A 23,597-nucleotide genomic window follows, 5' to 3' on the forward strand; every position below is an offset into this window, starting at 1 on the left:
AGCAATGAAGCCGTGATGCTGGGTACCTCTAAGTCCCACGGCGTAAACTCACAACTTTTAAAGGAGGAACCACTGTATGTGTTATGGCTTTTCAACCTCAGCCATATCGTGGGTTCAGAGCTATCTAATAGAACTTAGATGGTTTTCTGGTTCTGGTTTTTTGGAAGCTTCTCTAATGTCATTGAAAAAAAAAAAAAAAAAAATTATATATATATATATATATATATACACACACACAGTGGGGCAAAAAAAGCATTTAGTCAGCCACCAATTGTGCAAGTCTCAAACTTTAAAAGATGAGAGGCCTGTAATATACATCATAGGTACACTTCAACTATGACAGACAAAATGAGAAAAAGGAATCCAGAAAATCCCATACTAGGAATTTTAATGAATTTATTTGCAAATTAGCAGAATCTGGTCATGAATGGTGTGGCTGAAGAACAAGATGAAGACACTAAATTACTTGGTGTTATCAAAGTCTGTTAACTGTCATGGTCAAAATATATAGATTCAATGGTTATAAAGATGGGGAGAGGTCTGTCAGTAATAAAGAGATGCTCTGCTTTTTTGACACCTCACTCCACAAAGCAAATCCAGCAGGCTCTAGTTTATCTGAATTATTGTTCAGTCATATGGTCAAGTGCTGCAAAGAAAGACCTAGTTAAACTGCAGCTGGTCCAGAACAGAGTGGCACATTTTGCTCTTCATTGTAATCAAGAGGTCTAATATTAATAACATGCATGCCAGTAGGGTTGCAAAATTCCAGGAACTACCAATAAGTAGAGCACAGTACAGTAAAGAAAAGTAGTATAGTTCAGTAGATTCTGTACAATACAGTACAAGAGTAGGGTGGAATGTAATATACTCTACTGGACTGTACTCAACTTTCCTTGACTGTACTGTGATGTGCAAACTTGTGAAACATTGATGTCTATGAATGGTACAGATCTTGTTTGGGGGTGGAGTTTATTAGAATAATAGCCAGTGTGTAGAATAATACCCAAACATGTAAAGGAAGATATTACATTGTTCTACCTATTCAGGATACATCACCATGAAGAGAATGACATTCATAAGAATGCATTTCTATATAGTACAGATCAAGGACCCATGATGACATTCTGTTACCGGGGTTTGATCCACTTCTGTTACTGTAGTTCAATAACTAAAATAGATTATATCGTAGCTGACACCACATTCTTTCTGCAGACATATCTACTTTGAATTAAGATTCAAATAAGAGTTTTTGGAGAACATGGTCACATAAAAAACATTGATATTTTACTGTCATTCTGTTACCAAACTTTCCACCTGCACTGTTCCTCAAGCAAATGTGTTTTAGTAAAATGTTCAGTGGCAATTGTTAAAAGTAGACTTGAGCATGATTTGTTAAACTTTCCAATTAATGGTTTTTGGTTGGCATACATTGAAAAAAGAACAAGTGGGTCCCAGTGTCACTCTGTTATGGTGGAATTTCACCCAGCTGACTTGCCTACATGTTCTGAAACACATTTGAACTTTTAGAAAGATAAGCTTGAAATAGGCATGGTATAATTGACTCAACAACCAAAACACGTACCCGTTTAGGTTTCCTAACGAACCAGAAAATCAACAGTTCTTTCTGGTTGTTTTTGTCAAAGTTAGCTAGCCAACTCATTGATCCTGCTTTGTACTATACCCCTCAGAAGTGCCTCCTCTGTGACTCAATTCATTTCAGTAGCATAGAAATGAGTGTCAACATACCCATTTATACAGTTACATTAGCAAAAACAAATCAAACAAACTTCAAACCATTGATATTATGGTGTTAGGCGAACTGAAATTAAAGTAGGCCTACACTCCACCGCAAAACCCATAAACCTCTAGCTAATGACCAGACACAATCGTATCCCCTTGACATTGATCTGTCCAAAGTTGTGACACAAGGGCCTGTGCTCATAACAGCTCTGTCGAAACAGGCCTAAATGCACCACTCAATGTCACGATTTTGCTTATGTATTAGGCCTACGCATTTGCATACAAGGCCAGATGTGATCAAGGGCTGTATCACACACATCTAGACGACCAACTGCTGCTATACCCAAGGACTCCACATACTGATATTCTTGGCAACTGCTGACACACAAAGTTGTTCTCAAGGCAAGGCATACATAACAGCAGAACAGGGAGCATAGACTATGGACTTTGGAAATAGCCTACAGCAGTTGTAGTCTCAACTGCAGCTTGACCCTGTGTTCCTCTCAACTGTGTGCCTGCGTGCTGGCGTCCGAAAACTGCTTAATCCGAAAGGGGAGAAAAAAGATGGCCTGAATCTCCCAAGGCTCATCTGGGATCCATAAACATTCCATTAACCGTGGAAGCAGTATTATAATTATAGCACCACTGGACACCTCCAGTCGCTCATCTCCCCTTTAAAATAAGTATAATCAGGATATACAACTTGTGCAATAGTCTAAATGTCACAACCTAGGATACATTACAGTGCAGTAAAGTGCAAATGAACAAACTATGGCGCCAGACAGTGTCTGTTGGAAGTGGAACCCCCCCTAGAACATTTAGCCTAATTGCTCGATGGCATGTGTGCTTACACAAACTAGGGAGAACCAGTCCATTGGCCACTCAGTTTGTGAAAAAGAGCGGCTAATATTTGTCAGAGGAGGATAAGGATTCATTGTGGCATTCTTATTATAACATGTTATCAGATTAACAATGCTCATTATAACAAAGAACTTCGGCAATGAAGTGTAGCGGTGATAGGCAGGCAGGTTCTCCCACCACCACTCCAAACCAGGATGAACGCAACATCTATGCCAACAACAAGTATGCCATGAATAAACTAGAGCCTAAGTAAACTGTATAGTGTACCATATATGATAGTCTATGAATGGGCTGGGTAATGTAAATATGGAGAGATTCACTTAAAGGGAGCAAAGTCAACATTTACCCACCTGATGAATCTGGAGCTACTTCAGTATGGGGTTACCCGTCTGTGACAATGTGTCGCCTGGAATCTAAGTTGTGAATAGGAAACCATTGCTTGTCTACCTGCCATGAATCATAAATAATGTGCAGTGCAGGACCGGGTCAAAGCACAAACTTGTTTGCCTCTTATTTCCATCTCAAAATAAGTGAGGGAGAGACTAGACAATAGGCTTCGAAGTTCCCGGAAGTATGCCATCACTGAACTGGAATTTCTGGTAGCTTAAAACATCTAAGTATAAATTCTTCTAGATTAGACCAATGATGGGTTTACACACATCACTGGGTTCGACCCTGCTCAAGAACCTCGTGTTTTTTTTGGACAACAGCAACTACGCCGTTCTGAACTAGCAGTAAAAATGAACATTCAACTACAGTAAAATACACATGTGTATTCATTAACAGTACAAATGTACAGCTGCCATGTCTCCAACATGTTTACCATTTAGCAGTATTGATATATATTTTTTTTAAACACAGCACAAGAGCAATGCGAGGGACTGTAAAACTATCGCTCCACTGCTCAGTGGAAAATAGACGTCAGAATATCCTGATTAAAGTAAATTGCCAGCTGACTGAAGGTGACAGTGCTACGTACTGTACAATGATTGGTCCAATGGCTGGGTAGCAAGCTAACTCGTTAGCCAACTGGCTAGCTGTCAAAGTTGACATGGATGATATTGCAATCTGAAGACATAGCATATAACTGAATAGCCCAGTGTTCACATGCAGTCAGATATATGACAAGGCTCCACGATCATTAACTAGTTTTCAAAGACTGGAAGCATTGAACATTATGCTGCGTTGTGTTGGTAGCTATCTAGCCACCAATCTGGCTAATCGAACTGGCTAGCAAGCTTGCTAACTTGACAGGAGGCCATTGAACGCCATAGCTAGCTCGCTAACAAACAAAATTAACTAGTTGGCACGGAAGGGCTAACGTTAGGTAGCTAAAATATTACATTGAAGAAATAACAACACTAAGGATGCAACGTCCACCAATAAAAATGTTTAACTCACGCACCAAGAGCCACTTGGCATGCTTTACGCAGCTGGCTGTGCTGGCTCCGCTTCACCTCCTTATCCGACAGGATTTTTTCCAGCGCCCTAGACAGAAACATGCTCTTGGTTTTTGTGCTTTCCGTCTGCTTCTGGTGTTGTTGAGCAAGACGTTGTTGCTGTTGCATCTTTTGATAAAAGTGCTGTTCTCTCAGGCCGGCATCTCTGGCCTGACCCTGCGTAGATGCAGGCGAGAGAAATGCGAACTAAACCAGGCTATCGGTGTGTCAATCCACCGAGTTTGTTGGGGCTGCTACCTCAGCACTGAGTCGCCATGTTGTTTACACGTCACGTGATTCTAAACTGATTGACGCTTTGGCACCCTCCACTGGATCGAATGATCCCTTCAGTTTCCCAACAAAACCTTATATGCGTCATGCTGATAAGGGTTTTATACATATTTCTTACAGATATTTTAGCCCCGACGTGACTCGTTAGTATTAAGTTTAATTGATTTGGATTCTTCTGAAAGCAGAAGTGTGGCCCCAAAATATCGGTTTTTTTTTTAGTTCGGTAAAAAAAATTTTTTTTTATAGAAACATGATGGAAAGGGAAAGGCTGATTCCTCATCCTTGGTACAACTGAATGCGTTACCAGCATCTTTGCTACTATGTTTCAACTGTGCCCAAGCCAATGGTCCCAAGTCTGGAACATGACAAGATATGATGGGAGCACTTTTTTTATTTCACCTTTATTTAACCAGGTAGGCTAGTTGAGAACAGGTTCTCATTTGCAACTGCGACCTGGCCAAGATAAAGCATAGCAGTGTGAACAGACAACAGAGTTACACATGGAGTAAACAATTAACAAGTCAATAACACAGAGAAAAAAAGGGGAGTCTATATACAATGTGTGCAAAAGGCATGAGGAGGTAGGCGAATAATTACAATATTGCAGATAAACACTGAAGTGATAAATGATCAGATGATCATGTACAGGTAGAGTTATTGGTGTGCAAGAGCAGAAAAGTAAATAAATAAAAACTGTGGGGATGAGGTCGGTGAAAATGGGTGTGCTATTTACCAATAGATTATGTACAGCTGCAGTGATCGGTTAGCTGCTCAGCTAGCTGATGTTTGAAGTTGGTGAGGGAGATAAAAGTCTCCAACTTCAGCGATTTTTGCAATTCGTTCCAGTCACAGGCAGCAGAGTACTGGAACGAAAGGCGGCCGAATGAGGTGTTGGCTTTAGGGATGATCAATGAGATACACCTGCTGGAGCGCGTGCTACGGATGGGTGTTGCCATCGTGACCAGTGAGCTGAGATAAGGCGGAGCTTTGCCTAGCATGGCCTTGTAGATGACCTGAAGCCAGTGGGTCTGGTGACGAATATGTAGCGAGGGCCAGCCGACTAGAGCATACAAGTCGCAGTGGTGGGTAATATAAGGTGCTTTAGTGACAAAACGGATGGCACTGTGATAAACTGCATCCAGTTTGCTGAGTAGAGTGTTGGAAGCAATTTTGTAGATGACGTCGCCGAAGTCGAGGATCGGTAGGATAGTCAGTTTTACTAGGGTAAGCTTGGCGGCGTGAGTGAAGGAGGCTTTGTTGCGGAATAGAAAGCCGATTCTTGATTTGATTTTCGATTGGAGATGTTTGATATGGGTCTGGAAGGAGAGTTTGCAGTCTAGCCAGACACCTAGGTACTTATAGGTGTCCACATATTCAAGGTCGGAGCCATCCAGTGTGGTGATGCTAGTCGGGCATGCGGGTGCAGGCAGCGATCGGTTGAAAAGCATGCATTTGGTTTTACTAGCGTTTAAGAGCAGTTGGAGGCCACGGAAGGAGTGTTGTATGGCATTGAAGCTCGATTGGAGGTTAGATAGCACAGTGTCCAATGCACATGATATGATCCTCAGCATTTTGTTACTTTTGGCTCATGAAATATTTACATTTTTATTATTACAAAAACCAGCATTTTAAATGAAGAAAATAAACAAAACATATAGTCAATGATTGCTACATATTAGTTTATTTTTCCAGCTCATGGAATCAATAATTATACATGTGCATCTATTCATACATTTCTTTACTACTTTAAAACATTTTCATTAAATGTGATAAAAATGTACATATAGCATTGATAAGAAAATACTGAAAATGTTCAGTACAAATCTATACCTTAGGATTTATCTAGCAAGCAAAAATCCTTGCTCATTATCTTTAAAAAAAAGACAAAAAAGGAACTGACACAAAACAATATAATTCCGAAGCCTGTTGTGTATTCTCTGAAATACAGGAAGTCACAGTATTCGGGGGGGGGGGGGGGACTATCATAGTGAGTTATAATCTACCCCCCCTATAAACTGCTTGTACAGAAACATTTGAATCAAACTACTTTTAATAGGATAAGAAGAAGTACCTACCAGGAATAGATGAGATCATGAACTTCAACCAAATAACAGTGGATCAGTTACACAAATGAAAACATATGACTTTTCATTGCTATGCTGAAACATGATTACAAAATAAATAGCTGTGGTTACAATCCCAATGCCCTGTGTAGTTAAAACTAAAATAAATTAAACAGATTTCTAAAATTCAGCCATTCAAAATGTCACTCGTCATGCTTTGAATGTTACAGAACTGTTTGGAATGAGAGACAAAGCAAATCTCAACTCGTCAACACCGTGTGTACCATAACAGAGAATGGAGTAGTACCTCAGTGTCAATATGATAGGGAGTGGAAGTTCAGTTCACATAACCTGCTCTGAGCAGATGTTTGATCACAGATCCAGTGTATGATTCTCATTAGGTATTTCTACAGGTAAGACAAGACTGCAGTCCAGGGGGTTAGAGGGGAGTAACTGTTCATAGTACATTTCGTTTCCCCTAGCAAAATCCAAAATCAATGAGAAATGATGCACATCAGTGCCCCATCTGCTCTCAAAGAAGTATGTTAGCTTCTATTACTGTTTACATGTTGAGTACAGCCTTAGTGTTAATTCCCAAATATACTTCACAACAGCTCAATGGCAACTAATCACACAGAGAATAAAACTACAATCTATCAGAATGAAGACGTTCTGCAGTACTCGCCTGATCAGTTTCAAGTTAAGCATTTGTAGTTTGCTGCATAGCCGCGGGAAGTAGCTTGCGGGCAGGGGTGCTGCAGCACCTTCAGCACCCCAACTTCCCACAGCTATGGTTCGGTGAGAAACTGTCTCGTGTTTTGGGAAAGTCTGTTGGATCGATGCTACCGGCATTCTAAAATCACCTTCCTGAACAACCACAGGTACAGACATGAGGTGACAGACATGTGACCAGGAACAGGTGAGAATACGCACTCCCCTCACCTGATCCAAGTTATTCAATGCGTAGCTCTAGACGAACTCCACCTTACTCAAACAGAAGGTGCAAACACAGAGACTAGGTCGGGATGTGTGAGAGTGCCAAAATAGTAACTTCTTCCTGCCGACTTGGTTCTTCAACAGTCCCATCCCTCCTCTCTTGGGGCATTAGTGTCCTAGCTCTGTTATGTAACATCAGTCACAGTCCAGTTATTCATGTGCAATCTATACCAGTATTACATTCTTTGAAATAGGGACAAATACTGTATATGAATTGAGGGCACTGTTCAAACACGAATGATTCAGGCCACATCGAAGTGAACTTAGAGATGGAAAACTGTAAGAAAGTCCACCCTATCGGTTACATGTACTTCCACCCATACAAAACATGGACAGATGAAAAGAGAGAACAAGAGGAACATACTGAGATGAGTGAAGAGTCATGGTCAGAGAAATCAGAGAATCACATATACAATCACAACTGTCACACTTTATAGACAAAGTGGGGAAATAGCCCTTGTCATGAGGAAAGAAAAGTTCAATAAAAAATAAAAACAAGATGGATCTTCCTCACCCCACACAACGACATCCTGGATTATTACCGACGACAGTAATGTAGAGATATGGTCCTTACCCATGGGTCCTTAGAATTCCAATATTGTATGTTGCGGTACACTTATTTTCCACTAAATAAAAATCATACAGTAAATTATTTGATTGAAATAAAACAGAAAAAAAACAGCATTAAACCTTAGAGATTTTCGAAAGTCTAGTTGCTTCGCATAATTGCTTCTAGTTGGTTTTTAATGATTATCAACATTAAAAGCTTGTGGGGAAAAAACATAGGAATAGTGGTTAACCCTGTTCGGATCCACACAAAGAAGCCCATATTTGTTTTTCCCCATCAGACTAAAATTAGAGTATTATTGCAGACCTCTGCTCTTTGTTGGTTACTATGGTAACAGGTAGGATGGAAGCCATTACTTCAGTTCCCACATGCTGTAATCACCTAGGAGAGGGTTGTTGTCATTTGCAAAGTGACAAGGCAAAGGCAGATTGTCTTGAGCACATGACAGTCTCCTCTATCTAACAAGCCAGGGTAGAATAGCTAGGGAGAGGTCAGAGCATACATATGTGCATCCATTTGCCTACTTCTTTCATTAAAATCAGTCCTTTCGTACAGTTCACAAAATTGAAAAAAAAGAAAAACTGAGAATACCATCTCATTCCTGCCATCAAGAGGAAGAATATAGAAACGGTCTCCCCCTCCCAAAATAGAAACAAGTGCTTTTTGTGGTTTTGAATCAAGAGGTTTCCCTTCCACACAAACACCATGTGTAATTAATGTGTCTGTCGGTCACAGTGTAGGGAGGGCTGTGGCGATACTATGGCACGCATGCGTAGGTCTTGGCGTTTGTGTTCTTTGTGTAAGCATGAAGGTATCTGTATGTATGTGCAAGACTATGTTTTTGCATATAAGAGCGAGAGTAAAACTATTTAAGTATGAATGTGTGCGTGCTGTAATTATTGTGCAAGTATGAAGAGTGTATGTATGTGTCTACAGTGTGATGAGTGTGCCGTCCTCCTCAAGGCTCCTTCCTTCTAGGCCCCTGTCGGGCGTGCTGACCGTGCTCAGTGAACCGGTGCTGGAGGCCAGGGCTCCGTTGGCTGTGGAGCGGAGGTTCAGGTGGGGCTCGTAGCGGGGCAGGGAGGGCATGCTGCAGCTGGCCGAGGCTGCCCGTGGGATGGGCAAGGCCTCCCCGTCTGCCTCGATCACCAGGTCCTCATCATCCTCATCACTTTCTAGCTCCTCTGGGTGGAAGTTCTGGATGATGTGTGCCGGGGTCGTCGCTATGGCAGCACCAGGGGTGAAATAGCCATAGAAACTTGCGCCGCTGTCGGAAGAGCGACCCGAACTCCCGGAAGCCGCCCCACCCCCTCCGCCACTGCTCCGTATGATGTTGTTGCGCTGGTTGGCTGGCTTCACCGTCACAATGAGGTTGTGGCTGTTGGCAATCATCATGTCAGTCACCTGGTCCAGAGACTTGCCTTGAACCTCAATGCCGTTGACCTCAAGCACCTCGTCGTTGACGGCCAGCAGGCCAGTGCTCTCAGCTAGGCCCCCAGGCACCATGCGGGAGATGAAGATCCCAGGAACCTTCTCAAGACCCTGGGGTGTGACCCGGACGCTGGAGCCGTCGCGGATGTAGAAACCCAATGGTTTCTCCTGGCCGTGCTTGTAGAGGCGCACCCGGCGGTGTGTCTCAGGGAGTATGTCTACGTCGATGATGGAGGAGACAGGCCTGAAGTCTCTGGGCAGGCTAATGATCACAGGGGGCTTCTTCCGGTTGGCATCAGGCCGCAGCAACACGGCAGCTAGGACAGTCTTCTTAGGACGGGTCAGAGAGTCCGTACCAAACGCAGAGTAGTCTGCTTCCTCTGCAAAAAGAGAGGGGAAAAACATAATGTAATAGAACCAACCATATCAATATCACATCAGTGCAGACGGGATCCAATATCATCCCATAAATGCTTACTGACAATCATTATCATGGTGGAAGTATAATTCATTACTGACATTCTACTGCAGACTTTACTGTAGTTATGCAAACGCGATTGTGTTTCTCTAAGCCCAATGCTTCCCTTATCTTAGAGCCACTCCCTCCTTTCACTAGACTTGTTTCAGTGCTTTCCTCTGCCCTCCCTTCCCTGGTATTATTCCTCATGTAGAGTAAATGGAAGCATAGACTCCTGTCTCTATTTCATGAAAGGGCTTTCTGAATTCCTCACAGGCTTACTCATTGCGACCGTGCTGCTGTGGGACATACCTGAGCATGGCTAGGACTCTATACTAGATCAAAGGTCTGGGAGGACAGAGAGAACCAGGCAATGGCTCTAATGGTTAACTACCAGCACACAGATGCTGAACATTATCATAAACATTAACTCCCTCCTGTGTTGTGTCCCAGTCATTCTCTTTATCTATCGCTCTGTCTTTTCTCTCTCCCGCTGGCTATATATACACACAGTACCAGTCAAAAGTTTGGACACACCTACTCATTCAAGGGTTTTTCTTTATTGTAACTATTTTCTACATTGTAGAATAATAATAATAATCACAACTATGAAATAACATATGGAATAACAAAGTAACCCCCCCCCAAAAAAAGTATTAAACAAAACATATATTTTATATTTGAGATTTTTCAAAATAGCCACTGTTTGCCTTGACAGCTTTGCACACTCTTGGCATTCTCTCAACCAGCATCACCTGGAATGCTTTTCCAACAGTCTTGAAGGAGTTCCCACATATGCTGACCACTTGTTGACTGCTTTTACTTCACTCCGCAGACCAACTCAATGTAGAAAAAAGTAGGTGTATCCAAACGTTTGACTGGTACTGTATATCCTAGAATTAAAGACATGTTTCCGTACCCCATGGTGTTGTAACGTAGTGTACACTGAAGTTAGCTCAGGTGATGTGGATATACTGTATGCATCATCTATAATTGTCCAGGGATAGTTGCGTTGTCACTATAGACTGTGGATCTGGGATAGGGTCTAGGCAGGTTGTAGATAAGGATTCCAGAACTCAGATTCTGACAAGTACTCCCTCCTCCCCTCCCCATATCAAAAAAAAAAAAAAGGATCAATTTTACAGAGAAGAGGTATGCCATTTCAATTCCCATGAGACATTTATTACCAGGACGAATAACTGCAAAACAAATTATAGGTTTAAATATTCACAAACACACACTGGGTATGTTGAGTTAAAATACATGAACACACACAATAATCCAGACTCAATGTTTTTGAAGCATCCAGCTAATACGCTATATGACCAGAAGTATTTGGACACCTGCTTGTTGAACATCTCATTCCAAAATCATCCGTATTATTTTTGGGTCCCCCCTTCACTGCTACTGTATAAGAGCAGATATGTTCCAATGTTCAAGAGTGGAGCAGTCTTCTGGGAAGGATTTCCACTAAAATGTTGGAACATATCTGCGGGGACTTGCTTCCATTCAGCCACAAGAGCATTAGTGAGGTCGGGCACTGTTGTTGTGCGATTAGACCTGGCTCGCAATCGCCATTCCAATTCATTCCAACGGTTGAGGTCAGGGCTCTGTGCAGGCCAGTCATGTTCTTCCACACTTACCTCGACAAATCATTTCTGTATGTACGCCGCTTTGTGGATGGGGGCATTTGTCATGCTGAAACAGGAAAGGGCCATCCACAAACTGTTGCCGCAAAGTTGGAAGCATAGAATCGTATAGAATGTAATTGTACGCTGTAGCATTAAGAGTTCCCCTTGACTTGAACTAAGGGGCCTAGCCAGAAACATTAAAAACAGCCACAGACCATTATTGCTCATCCACCAAACTTTACATTTGGGCAGGTAGCATTCTCCTGGCATCCGCAAAACCCAGATTCGTCTGTCGGACTGCCAAACGGTGAAGCGTGATTCATCACTCCAGAGAACGTGTTTCCACTGCTCCAGAGTTCACGGCGGCGAGCTTTACACCACTCCAGCAGAAACAATGCATTATGCATTGTGATCTTAGGCTTGTGTGTGGCTGCTCTGCCATGGAAACCCATTTCATGAAGCTTCCGACGAACAGTTATTGTGCTTACGTTACTTCCAGAGGCAGTTTAGAACTCAGTAGTGAGTGTTGCAGAGGACAGATGACTTTTATGCCCTACGCGCATTCGGCTGTCCCATTCTGTGAGCTTGTGTAGCCTACCACTTCACGGCTAAGCCGTTGTTGCTCCTAGAAGTTTCCACTTCAACATAATAACACTTACAATTGACTGGGGCAGCTCTAGCAGGGCGAAAAAAATGACTTATTGGAAAGCAGGCATCCTACGACGGTGCCACATTGAAAGTCACTGAACTCTTCAAAAAGGCCATTCTAATGCAATTTGTCTATGGATACTTTATGGCTGTGGCTGAAATAGCCAAATCCACTCATTTGAAGGGGTGTCCACATACTTCTGTATATATAGTGTATGTGTGATGTTCACACAGAGGTATGTTTACATCTACACACAGTAGGGCATTTCTAAAGGACAGGCACGCGCATTTCTAAAGGACAGGCACGCACAGGTCTGGCAGACTGGTCCCTACAGTGCAGTCAGGCATACCAGTGAATGTCTACATTTTTCTCCTCTTTCACACAGTCCCCCCCAAATATCAAAGGGAAAGTCTAACAATGAGGTTATGGTCAAGGATATAGTGTAGAATATGAGGCCCATGAGGGCCACTCATACAGCCTCAAAGACAAGCTGTTCTCTAAGTCACATAAACAGCCACGCAGACCAACTGCCGCATAACAGCCCACACAACAAATCAGCGCTTACACACAAACACTGACACCCCTCCCCATTTGTTTTGTACACTGCTGCTACTTGCTGTTTATCATCTATGCAAAGTCACTTCATCCTTACTTTAGTTTATTTGGTAAATATGTTCTTAACTCATGAACTGCACTGTTGGTTAAGGGCTTGTAAGTTAACATTTCAAGGTAAGGTACTTGTTGTATTCGGCATATGTGGCAAATAAAGTTAGATTTGATTGCTCCATCCCTTGAGTGTTTCTCTGACTCTAATGATCCTCTCTGTGACAACTGATGCCAGTGAAAACCAATCCCTTCTCATATCTCATTAAAGCAGCAAGCACGGCTTTCAGTCTAATTAGACAAACAAACATGACTTTTACACACACACCCCTAATCGAAGAGTTGACCCCTCCTAAATTCTCTCTCCAACCCGCCACCTCTGTTTTTTTTTATGGTCGATAAAGCAAGCGGGTGTAAATAGTCAATACTATGGCTCTAAAGCCACATGGACCCAGACTAATCATCTGTGACGTGCTTGGTGAGAGTCCCTTTGGGGGTCCCCCACTGTCATATGTCCCAGCACATTTCCCTAGGGCCGGGCTGCCGGGGTCACAGTCGCACTCAGTGACTTGAGCCGGTTTATGAGTTATCCTCATTATGTACAATGGTTGGAAGTCAGCAGACTAATAATTAAGTAAACAATAAAAAATAACACCAGCAGTGTAGATATGAGTTCACCTTTATGCTCCTTAAATTCGTGACTCAAACTTCAGGAATGCAATGTAGTGAGCATAGTTCCTTCAGGAAGAATTCATACCTTGACTTATTCCACATTTTGTTGTGTTACAGCCTGAATACAAAATGGACTCGATTTTTTTCCCCCATCTACACACAATATCCCATAATGACAAAGTGAAAACATGTTTAGAAATGTTGGCAAATTTACTGATGATAAAAATCGAATTTACATACAATACCAGTCAAAAGTTAGGACACACCTACGCAAAGGTTTTTCTTTATTTTTACTATTTTATACATTGTAGAATAATAGTGAAGACATCACAACTATGAAATAACACATATGGAATCATGTAGTAACCAAAAAAAAGTGTTAGATTTGATATTTTTGAAAGTAGCCACCCTGCGCTCTGAAGCAGGTTTTCATCAAGGATCTCTGTACTTTTCTCTGTTCACCACCATAGGGATGGTATCAGGTTCTCTTGGCATTCAGGCCAAAGAGTTCAATCTTGGTTTCATCAGACCAGAGAATCTTGTTTCTCATGGTCTGAGTCTTTTGGTACCTTTTTGGCAAACTCCAAGCGGGCTGTCGTGTGCCTTTTACTAAGGAGTGGCTTCCATCTGGCTTCTCTACCATAAAGGCCTGCTTGGTGGAGTGCTGCAGAGATGGTTGTCCTTCTGGAAGGTTCTCCCATCTCCACAGAGGAACTCTTGAGCTCTGTCAGAGTGACCATCGGGTTCTTGGTCACATCCCTGGCGAAGGCCCTTCTCCCCTGATTGCTCAGTTTGGCCAGGCGGCCAACACTAGGAAGAGTCTTGGTGGTTCCAAACTTCTTCCATTTAAGAATGGAGGCCACGGTGTTCTTGCAGACAGTCAATACTGCAGGAATGTTTTGGTACCCTTCCCCATCTGTGCCGCGACACAATCCTGTCTCAGAGCTCTACGGACAATTCCTTCAACCTCATGGCTTGTTTTTTGCTCTGACCTGCACTGTCAACTGTAGGACCTTACATAGACAGGCCTGTGCCTTTCCAAATCATGTTCTAACATTTGAATTCACACATTCACATCAAGGGTGATCAATGGAAACAGGATGCACCGGAGCTCAATGTTGGGGTTTCATAGCAAAGGGTCTGAATACTTAAGTAAATACAGTATTCGTTTTTTTTATTTCTAATACATTTATTTGCATACATTTCTAAAAACTTGTTTTTGTTACTGTATGTCATTATGGGGTATTGTGTGTAGACTGCTGAGGATTCTTTTTTAAAGTAATCCATTTTAGAATAAGGTTGTAACAAGGGGTCAGAATACTTTCTGAAGACACCGTAATATCTCATATTTCAGGACAAACAGTGAATTGCTTTTCCACATTATTTGCATTATTACTTTAGTACCTTGTTGCATACAGGATGCATGTTTAGGAATATTTTATATTCTCTATGGGCTTCCTTTTCGCTCTGTCAATTGTGGAGTAACTACAATGATGATCCATCCTCAGTTTTCTCCTATCACAGCCATTACATTCTGTAAGTGTTTTAAAGTCACCATGGGCCTCATGGTGAAATCGCTGAGCAGTTTCCTTCCTCTTTGGGAACAGAGTTAGAAAGGACGCCTGTATACTGGGTGAATTGATACACCATCCAAAGTGCAATTAAAAACTTCACCATGCACAAAGGGATATTCGATGTCGGTTAAAAATAAACAATCTACCAATGGGTCCCTTTTTTTGCGGGGCATTGGAAAAAATCCTAGGTCTGTGGTTGAATCTGCGTTTACAATTCACTGCCCGACAGAGACCTTTGTATGTGATAACTATGTTTGGGATACAGAGATGAGGTAGTCATTAAAAAAAAATCATTAAACACTAGTATTACACACAAAGTGATTCCATGGAATTGATGTGACTTGTTAAGCACATTTCTACTCCTGTACCTATTTAGACTTGCCATAACAAAAGGGATTGAATATTTATTGAGTCGAGACATTTCAGCTTTTAATTTTAAATTCATTTGTAAACAATTCAAAAAACAGAATTTCACTTTGACATTATTGGGTTTTGAGTGTCGATCAGTGACACAAAATCTACATTTAATCCATTTCAAATTCAGACTAACAACAAAATGTGGAGAAAGTCAATGTGTGTGTGAATACTTAATGAAGGCTGTATGTTGGTAGTTTGAATGTTAAATGAATATTTAACATTTCCAGAGAAAACTAAGACCTCTTTTAGCATCCATAGAAAGTGAAATTCTTCGTAGCATCAACGTACAGTACCAGTCAAAAGGCACTGTATATGTGTGAGTTAATAATTGAATCAAACCCATCAGTGGTAACTGTGTAGGAAGTAAATACAAACACTCAGGAGTTTGGTGAGGGTTGGGTACAAAGCTATTTGGTTTTATTTGTTTGTTTTTGAAGTCTGAATGCGAGTCATTTAGTGGAATCAATAGAGTTGTTAAACTCCAGACCTGTGTAGGAGACAGTCGGGGACAATTCAAATTTCAGTCATCAATTCTGGAAATAAAACAGGGGTAAAATTGATAATTGAAAAAGAATGGCACCCATTTTCAAAAACCTGAAATGACTGCAACCAACCCTGGCATACGGGATAAAATCCAATAGCTAGACCTTTTTCATGGGTCTATAACGCTAAGCTATTCTAAATATGTTATGATTATTATGATTTCCCACACACCGTTTAAATAGAGCCATTGGAGAGAGAATGGCAAAAACAAGCCAAGATTAAAGAGTAACAGAGCAGTAGAGGGAGACATGATATTCAAACTCTCTCTCTTGCACAGAAGTGTGTACTGTGAATGGAATGCGCTAATGCATCTCCAACCCCCACAGGGTCTGTTTAAAGTAGGGACTCTCCTCTCAGTTGAGGAGTTCCACCTCGAGTCACTAATATACCTAAACGATAGTCAAACTCACTCTATCAATCTGTGGGGTCAAGGCCAGTCTTAGGATAGAAGTGCTGATCTAGAATCAGTTTAGCCTTTTAGATCATAATAAACAACATTATATGGACAGGTGGGACCTTGTCATAGACCAGCACAACCACTCTGAGGCGCTTGATAAATACAGTGTATAATCCTCATAAAAAAGTATCGTCATCAGCTCCTGGCTGATGGCTCATCATGGATAGTCTGAGATATTTTGTCTACATCATACCGAAGTTCTATCAACACATTGACTGTAGTACTCGCACTGCTAAAACACTACCAGTGCTATTCCAACTTCCGGGATGCCAGAAGGCCCTCCCACACACTCCCTTCGACAAATCAGATCATGACTCCATTTTGCTCTTCCCTTCTTATAGGCAGAAAATTAAACAGGAAGTACCCGTGCTCAGGTCTATTCAACACTGGTCTGACCAATCGGAATCCATGCTTGCAGCTGGTTTTGATCTCGCGGACTGGGATATGTTCCGGGTAGCCTCTGAGAATAACATTGACACGGTGACTGAATTCATTACTAACTGTATAGCGGATGTTGTTCCCACTGTGACTATTAAAACCTACCCAAATCAGAAACCGTGGATAGATGTCAGCATTTGCGCAAAACTGAAAGTGCGAACCACCACATTAAACCATGGCAAGGTGACTGGGAATATGGTAAAATACAAACAGTGTAGTGATTCCCTCCGTAAGGCAATCAAAACAGGAAAAACCTCAGTACAGAGACAAAGTGAGGCAATTCAGCGGCTCAAACAAGACGTATGTGGCAAGGTCTACAGACAATCACGGATTACAAAGGGAAAACCAGCCACATCGCGGAAAAGAGATGTCTTTCTCCCGGACAAGATAAACACCTTCGCCCACACAGTGCCACCGACGCAACCTGCTCCAAAGGACTGTGGTGACAGGAAAATAACCTCTCCCTCCACAAAACAAAGGACCTGATCGTGGACTTCAGGAAACAGCAGAGGGAGCACGCCCCCATCCACATCGACAGGACAGTAGTGGAGAAGGTAAAAAGCTTAAAGTTCGCACTTCAGCCTTGCCCCTAAGACTCTCACAAACCTTTACAAATGCACAATTGAGAGCATTCTGTCAGGCTGCTTCACCACCTGGTACGGCAACTGCACTGCCCGCAATAGGGCTCTCCAGAAGGTGGTGTGGTCTACCCAACGCATCACTGCACCCGATGTCATCGTGGACACCTACAGCACCCGATGTCACAGGAAGGCCAAAAATATCAAGGACAACCACCCGAGCCACTGGCTGTTCACCCCACTATCATCCAGAAGGCGAAGTCAGTACAGGTGCATCAAAGCTGGAACCAAGAGACTGAAAAACAGCTTCTATCAAGGCCATCAGAATGTTTAATAGCCATCACTAGCCGGCTAGCACCCGGTTACTCAACCCTGCACTTTAAAAGGCTGCTTCCCTATATACACAGACATGGAATCACTGGTCACTTTAAGAACAGAACACTAGTCACTTTAATCATTTTTTACTCACTCAATATGTATATACTGTATTCTATTCTACTGTATTTTAGTCAATGCCACTCCGACATTCCTCGTCCTAATATTTATATATTTCTTAACTCCATTATTTTACTTTAGACTTGTATGTATTGTTAGATATTACTGCACTGTTGGAGCTAAGAACACAATTTCGGCAGACCCGCAATAACATCTGCTAAATATGTGTATGTGACCAATAAAATATGACTTAATTTCCAAAAAGCTACTGCTACAATATCTATATCTGGTGACATGATCCCTGGCGGAGCCTCCGCACATCCTGTCTGTTAGTCACAGACAGAGCAGAGGGCCATGTCAGTGTAATATGACACCATGCTCAAGGTGACACAATTTCCTTCAGAGCAACAGGACTGTCAATCATCCATGACCGTGAGAGTACTGTGAGTTAAAGATGAAAAAACAATCATCCTTCATCTAAATACAGATATTGAATTGAGTTTAACTGTACATGTGACCTGAACATTTACAAAATTACATGACAAGGTGTTGAACTCTAGGGAACACTGTTTTGCATCTGAATGTTTCTCAACAAGAACTGTTCAAGAAACAGCCATATGTTGACGACAGGCCCTGATATCCCCAACATGGTGAGTACCATGGTGTTCCAGTCACAGAGCGATAAAACGGGGAGGGAGTGCATGAGGGGGTGACTGAGGGAGGGGTGGGTGCAGGAGAGGATAATGAATGATCATTAAAGAATTGGGGGTGGAAAAAACAATCCTGTGGTGTTTCTATTCTGGGTTCAGTGAACTTGTCTGGCTACCCAGACTCCAAACTCTACGCCCACAAATGTTAGTTTCTTCTCCGCAATGAGCCTGGATCCGAAAACATCCCCAACCCTTGACCTAATGCGAACACATTCGGGGTCCGTCTGATTGGTCCAGAAACAGATGGGTTGGTCCAGAGCCAGAACACACGTGGGTATAGGGTAAAGCGGAGGTTTGAAAATGTGTTATTGGCTTTGATACTATGATTGGTTACAGACAATCCAAATCGCTGATGTCTTCGTTTTGAACAGCAGCCCTCGTCACCACAGAAGACTTCAATGATGGCAGTCTCAGACTAAAATATGTAGCAAATGACAGAGCAGCAAAGGAATTTGGTGCGAGTCCTCAGGCTAACAGTTAACATACCTCCCTGGCACAGCCGAGATAAAAAAAAGAGCCGTGTGCTGATAAGAGACTGGAGAGAAGGAATAGGAGAGAACAGCAGTGGAGACCATGAGAGAGAGGGGGGAGGAGAAGGATAAAAGCAATGGGAAGAATAAGGGGGAGACAGCAAGAGGGGTAAAGCCAGGCCTTTCGTAAATTAGGGTTACAAACGGTCAAAAACTTTCCTGTAAATATCAGGAATTTTCTATGAAAAGTTAAGCCAGGGAATTTGGGGAATTTTGCTTAAATTCATCAAAAAAAGTTTGCTTGAAACTATTTTTTATGGAGGTACACAAGGCAATTTTAGGTCGTGGCATAGTTTGATTACACTATCCCCAATTCAATGGAATTGCAACCCTCTGCATGCACAGTGCATTCTTCCATCATATGAACAGCTGACTCAAGATCTTGCACACTAATGAGAAGCTATTGAGCCCACACCACTATACTGTCTGAGCCAAGGACTACATGCTTTTTGGTAAGTATCGATTACAATACTGGGTGGGGTGAATATATATGACATGCATTCTTTTTTGTTAACTAGTAAATACAGCAAAGTGTGTTTAAATCATTTCAATTAATTTCTGATAGTTTGTTTTTGCTACCATGTGGGTTTTAGCTTGTTTGAGCCTGCTAACAGTGTTAATTCACCTGTTTCCATTCATGTTTTAATTTAAAACATTTATCTTATAAAGGAGTTGATTCATCTACCTGCTTAACTATTTACAGTTTAAGTCGGAAGTTTGCATACCCCTTGGCCAAATACATTTGAACTCAGTTTCACAATTCCTGACATTTAATCCTAGTACAAAGTATGCTTAGGGTCATTGTCCATTTGGAAGACTCATTTGCGACCAAGCTTTAACTTCCTGACTGCTGTATTGAAATGTTGCTTCAATACATCTACATAATTTACATTCCTCAATATGCCATCTATTTTGTTAAGTGCACCAGTCCCTCCTGCAGCAAAGCACCCCCACAACATGATGCTGCCACCCCCGTGCTTCACGGTTGGGATGGGTGTTCTTCAGCTTGCAAGCCTCCACCTTTTTCCTCCAAACATAACGATGGCCATTATGGCCAAACAGTTCTATTTTTGTTTCATTAGACCAGAGGACATTTCTCCAAAAAGTACGATCTTTGTCCCCATGTGCAGTTGAAAACCGTAGTCTGGCTTTTTTAAAAGGCGGTTTTGGAGCAGTGGCTTATTCCTTGCTGAGCAGCCTTTCAGTTTATGTCGATATATGACTCACTTTACTGTGGATATAGAGACTTTTGTGCCTGTTTCTTCTAGCATCTTCACAAGGTCCTTTGCTGTTGTTCTGGGATTGATTTGCACTTTTTGCACCAAAGTTCCTTCATCTGTAGGTGACAGAACGGGTCTCCTTCCTGGGCTGTATGGCAGCTGTGTGGTCCCATGGTGTTTGTACAGATGAACGTGGTACCGTCAGGCGTTTGCTCCCAGGAACCCAGACTTGTGAAGGTCTACATTATTTTTTTCTGAAGTCTAGGCTGATTTCTTTTGATTTTCTCATGATGTCAAGCAAAGAGCCACTGAGTTTGAAAGTAGGCCTTGAAATACATCCACAGGTCCACCTTCAATTGACTCAAATGGTGGCTTTAGAAGCTTCTGATAGGCTAATTGACATGACTTTCTGGAATTTTCCAAGCTGTTTAAAGGCACAGTCAACTTCGTGTATTAAAACTTCTAACCCACTGGAATTGTGATAGATTATTTAACTTATATTTCAGTGTATCAACAACTGTTGTCCTAGCAGACTTGCCAAAACTATAGTTTAACAAGAAATTTGTGGAGTGGTTGAAAACAAGTTTTAATGACTCCAACCTAAGTGTATGTAAACTTCTGACTTCAACTGTATCTGTACGCGGAATTGTATGCCGTTTTTTCCTCATTTTTTCCCTCATCTTTACAGGAAAATGACACGGGCACTATCCGATGTGTGGAAACATTTCACTGCAGCTAATGTAGAAGGAAAAGCTGTGTACGTTTGTAAATACTGTGGCAAATCATATGTTAAGAATGCAACAAAGATGCAGAATCATCTGGCCAAGTGCATAAAGTTCCCTCAACGCTCACAACAAGCAACCTGTGGCAAAAGTCCCTCTACTTTTATTTGAGATGAAAATTATTTATCAGACACCTTATCGATGGTAACAGCTCATGGTCCTCTTGGAATCAGAAATTACTTTTGACTCAATGGAGGAACGTAGTCATAAATGCTGATGAATGTCTTGCTCAAGATGTGTATGCAACTGGTTCACCTCTGATGCTCACAGGCAATGTGTATTATATCACGGTCTCTCGGCCATATCACGGTCTCTCGATAAGGACAGCCCGATGAAGAGGATCCTCATGGATGATGTATTTTGGGAGAGTGTGGTAAGCAGCCGGAAACTCCTGAAACCTATAGCAGTAGCCATTGCATGGATTGAGGGAGACAATGCCATCCTGTCTGATGTTCAGACTCTGCTTGCAGATGTAAGAGAAGAAATCTGTACTGCCCTGCCCACTTCACTGTTGCTCCAAGCAGAGGAAACTGCAGTTCTGAAATGCATCAAAAAGTGTGAAGACCCATACATACTGCAGCGTACGTTGGACCCAAAGTATGCTGGCAAGAGCATCCTGTCTAGTGCAGAGATCAACAAGGCCTAAGGTGTCATCACTACCGTGTCTTGCCACCTTGGTCTGGATGAGGGCAAGGTTCTTAGCAGTCTGGCAAGGGCTTTGGGATGGAGATGCAATATGGCAGTCGTGCCAACATATCTCATCAGCCACCTGGTGGAAGGAACTTAGTAGATCTGATGCTCTTTCCCCTGTTGCCTCCATCATCCTCCAAATCCCACCAACATCAGCCACCTCAGTGCAACTGATCCTTGTTTGGGAACACACACACACACACACACACACCAAAGCATGCAACAGGCTGACCAAGACAAGGGTTGAAAAATTGGTGGCCATCCGGGCAAATTTGAGGTTTTTAAGCATGACAACGAGCCATCCTCAACAAGGTTGGAAAGTGACAGTGGAGATGAGTCTGATGTTCAAGAGGTGGACATTGAAGAGGTCCAGGGAGAAGACATGGAAGTCTGAGAGGAAGACAACCAAAGCTTATAGTCTAGACTATCATTTTACACAGGTATGTTGAAAACGTTGTTGGGAGATGCGATGGATCAGTGGGGATCATTCAATATTCCCTTTCTTTTGTTGTTCAGTGAAATCATCCCACGTGAAGAGTCAACTCATTTAATTAAAGTTCAATTCGTAATTTCTATTGGAATGATTGAATAATTTGCAATTGTCTACTTATGATAAGGTAAAAAGGTTTGTTTGTGTCTCCATATGATAATGGTAAATAAAATAAAAATCTACATCTTAAAAAGGTATTAATATTCATTCACATATATTCCCACCTCTGAATATTCTCCAAAATGTGCAACCCCATTCATAATCGTATCTGTAAATTGCCAGTTGATACTCGTGATCGGGGAGAAAATGAAATGTTTTAATATGTCCAAGTAGATTTTGCCAAAATCTCTACCTCCCTGCAAGTCTCCAGACCAAACAGGCTGCAGATTAGGAGCCGCGGGGTGGGGGTCTGAACTGTGTCCATGTGTCCTCAACTTGCAGTGGTTGCTATGAGTCAGAATGCACGTCCGCATTTGATATTTTTTTCCCTACCCTCACCCTGTTTGTTAGATATTAAGACACATTGATTGCTTACGTCCTGATAGCAAACGTCCTGGACATTTGATTGCATCCTAGTAGCAGGCTAACAGGAGACAGCAGCAGTCAATGATCAGACCGAATAAGAGAAGTGAAAGTGATGGGTGAATTTATGAAATAAGTGGACAGAGAAATACAGCTTCACTTTCCAATCAGAGAAGCAAGATACAGCCCGCCCATCTCTTTACAGACAGGCAAACTAGCCAGTTGAGTTTAGACCATGTAGCACCTCACTTGACTGACGTGTGAATTTGATTTAATTTAAACTTGTCAAGTCAAGAAATATGCATTTCGATCACAGATTTGAAAAAAATAAATAAATTGGATCATAATCGTATCCAGACCATTGCCCATATCCGTTACAATACTAGTTTTGTCCGACTAGTCGGCACACCTCTAACAACAACACACCCAGCAAAAGTTCAAGCAATTTATCACTCAACTGTTTACACTAGGAATTTCTTCAGTAGTGGTGGCAGAGTTCTTCTTGGGGCATACATCTGACTCAGCCTCTCGCAGTCTCCCCCTGCCTCTCACAGTCACTCCTCCCCTCCGTCCCTTACATCCACACTGGATTGGTTCTCTCTATCCTGCCTCTCTCGGTTGTCTGACTGACTTCTGCTGGTGATGCTGGACCATGCCTGTGCTGTATTTCAGTTTCCTGCTGCAGCCTGCTACACGCAGCCTCCATGGCGAGAGGGGTGAGGACAGAGGGGAATGAGGAGCAGGCACATGGGCTAGTGTGTCTCAGAACACCTTTCTCTCTCACACCACATCTCTCGGTCTGATCCTCCT

At 42.2% G+C, this 23,597-nt stretch overlaps 2 protein-coding genes across 4 annotated transcripts in view; both read right to left on the bottom strand.

The window, feature by feature from the left end:
• LOC124031925 (brefeldin A-inhibited guanine nucleotide-exchange protein 2-like) overlaps window positions 1-4,333 on the bottom strand; it is a 43,282-nt gene extending 38,949 nt beyond the window's left edge. For both annotated transcript variants that reach the window (XM_046343738.1, XM_046343737.1), the window contains exon 1: window positions 4,007-4,333. In XM_046343738.1, the coding sequence (XP_046199694.1) occupies window positions 4,007-4,169 (163 nt within the window). In that variant the 5' untranslated portion in view covers window positions 4,170-4,333. The remainder of the gene's footprint in view (window positions 1-4,006) is intronic.
• Window positions 4,334-5,995: 1,662 nt separating this feature from the next.
• Window positions 5,996-23,597, bottom strand: part of pard6b (par-6 partitioning defective 6 homolog beta (C. elegans)) — a 42,531-nt gene continuing 24,929 nt past the window's right edge. For both annotated transcript variants that reach the window (XM_046343741.1, XM_046343740.1), the window contains one exon: window positions 5,996-9,769. In XM_046343741.1, coding sequence (XP_046199697.1) covers window positions 8,889-9,769 — 881 coding nt within the window. In that variant the 3' untranslated portion in view covers window positions 5,996-8,888. The remainder of the gene's footprint in view (window positions 9,770-23,597) is intronic.

Source organism: Oncorhynchus gorbuscha, linkage group LG03 (genome assembly GCF_021184085.1).
Source record: "Oncorhynchus gorbuscha isolate QuinsamMale2020 ecotype Even-year linkage group LG03, OgorEven_v1.0, whole genome shotgun sequence".
In the NCBI taxonomy this organism is placed as follows: Eukaryota; Metazoa; Chordata; class Actinopteri; order Salmoniformes; family Salmonidae; genus Oncorhynchus; species Oncorhynchus gorbuscha.